At 44.4% G+C, this 6,973-nt stretch overlaps 1 protein-coding gene across 1 annotated transcript; it reads left to right on the forward strand.

Moving 5' to 3' along the window:
• Positions 1 to 4,753: 4,753 nt before the first annotated feature.
• Positions 4,754 to 5,188, forward strand: LOC112589233 (uncharacterized). The gene has a single exon (XM_025301670.1). It carries the CDS (start codon positions 4,823 to 4,825, stop codon positions 5,186 to 5,188), a length of 366 nt encoding a protein of 121 aa, XP_025157455.1. The 5' UTR covers positions 4,754 to 4,822.
• The last annotated feature ends 1,785 nt before the right edge of the window (positions 5,189 to 6,973 follow it).

Below are 6,973 nucleotides of genomic sequence, written 5' to 3' on the forward strand. Positions count from 1 at the left end.
ATAGCAAACATATTTCAAATATACGAAAACTCGCCGATTTCAGGCAAAACTCATTTATTTACTACCAATACAATATTCCTATGTCTACAACTTTAACAATGTATATTCTGAACAACATAAGAATTATTTTATAATGTTTTTAAATACGCGAGGCGGGGCTATGAGCGGCGAAATATAAAGAGAAGTCTATAGCGCGAGATTCCCGCGGCTGGCGGAGTTAGCTATATGTATCGTTCGGCAAAGACAGAGACAACAGACATCGTCTGCTCTTATCTAAAGCCCGACATCGGCCGAAGCACCGAACGCTCACGGACACGGAGTCGCTCGTTATGTATGCTATCCCTCACGCGCTGTGCTGTGCTACCGGAGTGCTTTTCTGGCATCACTGGGTGGGCCGTGCACTCGGCATGGTTCGGCTGGTGGCGCGGAGGTCTCGAACGCTCAAGGGGACCTTCGTGTCACTACTGAACCGCGCGGTGGTTCCGAGGCGGTCCTGTCGACCCTTCTTGTGAGGGTCGCGACGCAGGACGGGGGGAGGGCGCACAGCTTGAGGCGCACAAGGAGATGGAGGGGATGAGAGAGGAGCAAATGGCGTTGAAAGCGGAGGTGGGGAGGCTCAGTGAGGAGCTTAATGCAGTCAGGTTGACTGCATCTGCCTACGCTCTCGCTCTCTCAACCCCAAGGAAAAAGGTCGTACGCCGAGGTGACTGCCGGCAGCGGCACCTTGGCGACGGAGGAAGAGAAGGTCAGACCACCCAAGGCCAAGAAGCTGAGGAAGGTCAGGGAGAGGAGGGCGGTCAAACCCCCAATTCAGGACATTTCCAGCTCGGAGGAGGAAAGGAGGGATATCGTCGGTGAGATTAAGTCATACGACGATAATCTCGACTTTTACAGGAGGGACGAGGCTACTGTTCCGGTGGCAGCCCATAGACCCCCACTACAGGGAGTCAGGAAAGAACGAATCGCACCAGGGACGAGTCCCTGGCGGTGCGCATCCTGGAGACGAGGAGCAGGGAGGCGTACAACAGAATGACTGTGGAGATAATGGCGTGCGTGGAACAGAAGGAGGGCCTCAAGTCGGAGGATGAGGCATTCGTTCGTCTGTCGCGACGAATTGATAGACTGACGCGGGAAAGGTCGGCGGTCATGGAGGGTGAGCCTCAGGACTTGGTCTCGGAGCCGGAGGTGCGGGTCTGAGTTCCCGACCCTGTCCCCCTCCCGAGCGGGAAGGCAATAGCCAACTCGGTTGGGAGTGGGGGGGAAGGGGGCCACGAGGCAGGCACGGTAGGCTCCAGAGACTATGTCTCAAAAGAGAAAAAGGAAGAGGTTGGGGCAAAAAGAGAGGAGGGAGCAGACGGAAGCTATCCAGAGAAAGGGGACGGCCGTCCCTCGGGTGGAAGGGGTGATATCCTATGTGCAGGCGGCCGCCCGCGCGAGCGATGAGAAGAAGGAGAGGCCGGTTAACAAGCCCGCCAACAAGCCCCAGCCCACCAGGAATCCGCAAGGGGAATGGACGACCGTAAAGAGCAAAGAGGACAAGAGGAGGATGAAGAAGGAGGAGAGGAGAGTCCCTCCTCCCAACCCCAAACATCCTCCCCGGTCCACCTCGGGGAAGAACAAAGGAGGACCCAAGCTGAGGCCGCCGAAGTCGGCCGCCGTCACCTTGACGTACCCCGACGGCGAGTACAGCCAATTTATGGCTGAGGACAGGCGCCGTATCAAGCCGGCGGACCTGAGGATCCCCGGATCTCTCAGGGTCCGCCGGGCCCGCACAGGGGCTTGCGGAGGAGCTCCGCAAGCTGGCGGCGGAAAAGGGCCCCGATTATCGGGTCCAGAGACCGGTGAAGTTCGCTGCATTGCGACTCACCGGCCTGGACCTGACCATCGGGGCCCGGGAGGTGGCGGAGGCTGTGTCCCTCGTTGGGGATTGCCTGCCCGCGGAAGTGTCCGTGGGCAAGCTCCGCGTACCCCAGCGAGGGATGGCGACAGCCGTGGTGGCGATGTGGCGGCCGCTAAGGTCGCCGCGGATGGTCAGGTGGCTGGCCCGGCTGAGGTGCCGGCCGGCTGGCGCGAGCGGGCAATACGCCACCGGGACACTTGGCTGGACCCCGGTCATCGCGCCAAGAACTGCAAGGCGGCCTCGGCGAAGTGCACGGTGTGTGCAGAGAGGGGCAGGCCGGCCAACCACAAAGTTGGTGGGCCGGCCTGTAAACCCCCGAGGAACCGGGGGTTTACAGGCCGGGGGGGAGGGGAAAGGTGAAGAGGACCGACGAGGCCCAAAGGACAGGGGGAGGGACCGAAGGCCCCAACCCTACCCCTCGGAAGGACCCCGTGCCAAGGGAGACTAGTCCGGTCTCCCCCCAACGAGGGATCCCGGACAGGAGGAGGGAGAGGAGAGATTCGTCTCCACCCCGGCGATGGAGCTGGACCCTTAGCGGGAGGAGGTCCGAACCTCGGAAGCCGAGGATCCAACGCAGGTGAAGCCACTCGAGCGGAGGGCCCTGAGGACGAGAGGAGCGACCGAGGGGAAGGACGTCGCCATTCCTATGGATCTGGAGACAGGAGAGGACGCAGGACCGGAGGAACCAGGAAAGGTGAGAAGGACGGAGTCTACGGATACAGCCCTAGGGATGGGGGAGTCAGAGGATGTGCCGCCTCTGACTCCACAAATCGTGGACCCTTCCTTATACTACCCATAGGAGGGAGACACGCAGGCAGGGACTCCCTGTGCCTCCGCGAAGGTACCCGTTGATGCAGAGGTCACCATGGCCGAGATCCCTCCCCTTTCCGGGTGGAGCTGGTGCGACGCCAGCGTTGCTGGAAGCTCCAACCGAGGGGGCAGAGGTAGGTAGTCCGGAGGAGGGGCCGAAAGCCTAGCTTTCATCCCCCTCCTCCGGTTCCAAGCCAACCTTGGTGTCGGCGCCCGGGCCCAGGACCTGTTGATACAGGGACTGAGGGAACTGGGCGCCGGCCTAGGGTTGATCACCAAGCCGGACTTCATCCCGGTAAACAATCCCGCGTGGATCGGGAGCCGGGGCGGCTGGAAATGGGACACTCTGTATACGTGTATAATACGTATTCATTTCTTAAATATATACATGGTGTCGGAAAATTTTATATTTTTGAAAATTCTTTTGTTAATAACTTTTTAATAAACAATAAGCGATGGTTGCAACGTTTTGCATAACACTCAGGAACATGTCCTTAACAATATATATCAAAGTCATGAACTTTTGAGGGGGTTGACCTAATGTGCATATTTACCCCGTGTTCTGATCTTGCTTTATAAATTAAAAAGTATTTAACAAAAGGTACTTTATTATAGGTTTGTGGAAAGTTCTCGATGTAAGGTAGAAGAATATATCATGAAAAGTAGGCTGTTCCATTTAAGAAATTGAAAGTGACCTTCATTTGACCTTCAAGCAACTATTTAAGGTTACACTAATCAGCTTATTATATATATAGTATCAGCTTATCTCCCCCTCGAAACCATACAACTTTTGTCTAAAACATTTTTCCATCCGAGCACTTTCTGCAATAATAATCGAGGTGCACTATTAAAATAGGACACCCTATATATAAAAACGTTCACATTTTTATCGTATTTATATAAGACATCGTATCTGAGTTACAATATACTGCAAAAAATGTAAGAAGCTTATTTTAAACGAAACTTAACGCAAACTAGCTAGTAACAACGTTTTCCAAATTGTTACCTTCGATAAAAATTGCCTGTTGTAAATTGTATCTGTTTTTTACCAAATTGCCATTGTGTTAGCGAGTAAATATATAACGATTGATTAATTTTCTTTCTTTCTTTCTTGCTTCTTTGCACTATAATTACAATCTGCTATAAATTTTTTGACACATTGTATCAAGATTTCATGATGATACACCGTAATTCTGTACGTCTACTAACGGATGAAGATATTCTTTGTCTATCTACAAGTTTCTTGTGTATTATTGCTGTCCAATATATAGAAATGTAAAGTCGTATTCATTGTGCTGTTGAAAATTGTACTTTAAGAAAGCAGCTATGTAACATACCTTTCATACATATATGTAACGATGTTATTATCTATTGGGGATGGTATTGATTGCGTTTAATATTACTGTAATGATACGATTGTCGAAAGAGGGAAGTAGAATGAATAGCATTACGAACAGAAAGTCGTATCGCATGGCTATAAACGTTCCTTGGATTTGCTAGTGGAATTGTTTCCGATTATTGGCATACGTTATAACAAGCGGATATTTGGTGCTTTTGTTTTCAGCATGAGTAAGTTATTTCTATTGTACACCATTTTATTTGCGTTAGGGAATAAAAAAGTTACTTTTTTGAAGGTCATTTTAAGTTATAGTCGTTTATGTTATAGTTAATTAATTAATTTTATTAAATTCACTTTTAAGTTATATAAATTATATAAGAGATAACGAGTCGTTACAATTTTTATAATATTTTTATAATATTATACAATACTTTCTTTTTGTCTTATTAATTTTTTTGAAAAGACAATTGCTCTATTCGTGTTTGAATGATATCATGATATGATGTAAATATATTAAGTTATTAAAATAATATAATAGATTAGTCGAATAATTAATAGTCATAATTTATATGTATATTTAATATACAATGTAAACGGTCAGGAAATGAATTTTGGCCTAGTAAATATAAGAATACTAAATATAAGATTTTATTGCAGCTTAATATAATCAAATAAAATCACGTTAAAAAATTATATGTTACATATGAGTAAAAAAGAAAAGAATTGTTTGATATTATAAGCATTTTTTGACGCTAGAGCAAGAAGGTGAAAGAATGCAAGTCATGCAATTTCCGCTTATAACTCTTACGATCGCGGGGTGCTGGCCACCAAGTTCCTGGTCCACGTTTTGTAAGCGTATAGTGTATAATGCGTATACAATTATTATGGTCCTGCTACTATTTACCTTCATGGTGCCGCAATTCATGGACATTGTCCTGAACGTCGATAATGCTGACGATTTTACGGACACCTTTTACGTTATGTTAGCTATGGTTATCGGTTGCTGTAAGATGCTTGGCTTGTTGCTCAATCGTAAGAATATAGAGATGTTGACGAATATGTTAGTTGAGAAACCATTTATGCCACTGGAACCGGATGAAATTGAGATTCGGGAAAAATTTAATAATTTAATACAGTAAGTATCATAAAACATCGATGGAGCAAATATTTACTGTATGTTTATAAAGGGTGAGTCAAATGAAACTTACCATCTCTAAGATTTGTGCAAGACTTAGAAAAAAAATCAAACAAAAATATATAAAGGGAAATAAATATAACAGCAAAAATCGAGCACATGTATGTGTGGTTTTTACATGTAATTAAAATTAAATCCGTCTATAGTTTTATCTTAGCTCAAGCAATCAATCTAAAGTAAAAATGAAGAAAGCTAAAAAATGAATTGTAAGCTAAATTGGATTGTTGAAAAAAAACATTGTATATATATTTTCCCTGTAAAACATATATAGAGTGAAAGGAAAAAATACCGAAACACCTGAATAACTTTGAAGGGTCAAGTTTTTAAGAAAACTATCTCGGACAAAAGTTTCAGTATTCTAAGTAATGAACTTGATTGTACCCTTGAATTTGACCTTTGATTTTCAAGGTTATTTGAAGGTCAACTTGAAATTTTCAAATAGGAACCCCAATTTTTTATTAACGCCTTTATCTACTAATTAATTTGACCAATTTTTGTTGAAAACATTTTTTTATTTGCCTAATATTTTTTTAGATATTTAAAGAAAACTTGATAACTTTTTCAATATTTAACTTACAATATCTCGCTAACTATTGACTTAACCTACTGACTTTTGAAAATTTCAAAATCATCAAATTAACAAAAATCAGGACGCTATTGTAACGATATATTATTGAGACCAAATAAACTAAAAATGTCTTGTACCGCTTTTTCTTCCGATAAATAGTTAGCGAGATATCGTAAGTTAAATATTGAAAAAATTATCAAGTTTTCCTTAAATATCTCAAATATTAGGTAAATAAAAAAATGTTTCAGACAAAGTTATTCAAATTAATTGGTAAAAAAACATGGTATAATAAAAAATTGGAGTTCCTACTTGAAAACTTCAAGTTGACCTTCAAATGACCTTGGAAATCGACTCCAAGATCAAATTTAAGAACATTATAAAGTTCATCATATAGAATGCTGAAACTTTTGTCTAAAATATTTTTCTTGAAAACTTAATCCTTCAAAGTTATTCAAGTGTTCTGGTATTTTCTCTTCACTCTGTATACAGGGTGGGGGGTTATAAGTTTATAACCCGAAGTGTGAAGGTAGATTGGGTTAAGATAAACATAAAAGTCCCATACCGTTTTGCGAGATTCGCAATAATTATCGAGTTATTAATGACAGAAATCTGAGGAGTGAGAGCGCGCCGGCATAGATGATTGGAGATAGCAGTTGCATAGGCCGCAGCGCGGCCCATTTGATCCAGCAACTGTTGCCGGTGCGTGGCGAGGGGAAGACAATGCGCTGCTATTCGTTGTTTTATCTCACTGGACCTACGTCTCGCTGCACGCCGCCAACAGTTGCTAGGTCGAGTGGGCCGCGCTGTGGCCTGAATAGCTGCAACGCTTTGCCAATCATCTATATCGGCGCGCTCCCATTCCTCAGATTTCTGTCATTAATAACTCGATAATTATTGCGAATCTCGCAAAACGGTATGGGACTTTTATGTTTGTTTTAACCCAATCTACCTTCACACTTCGGGTTGTAAACTTATAACCCCCCACCCTGTATAGAAAGTGTCCGGTAATTAGTTGCCAACCCGAAGTATGAAGGTAGTTGGGTTAAGACAAACATAAAAGTCCCATACTGTTTTGCGAGATTCGCAATAAATATCGAGTTATTAATTAAAGAAATCTGACGAATGAGCGCGCGCTGAGATGGATGATTGAAGAAGCGTCGC

Source organism: Harpegnathos saltator, unplaced genomic scaffold, assembly GCF_003227715.2.
Source record: "Harpegnathos saltator strain DR-91 unplaced genomic scaffold, Hsal_v8.6 scaffold436, whole genome shotgun sequence".
Lineage (NCBI taxonomy): Eukaryota > Metazoa > Arthropoda > Insecta > Hymenoptera > Formicidae > Harpegnathos > Harpegnathos saltator.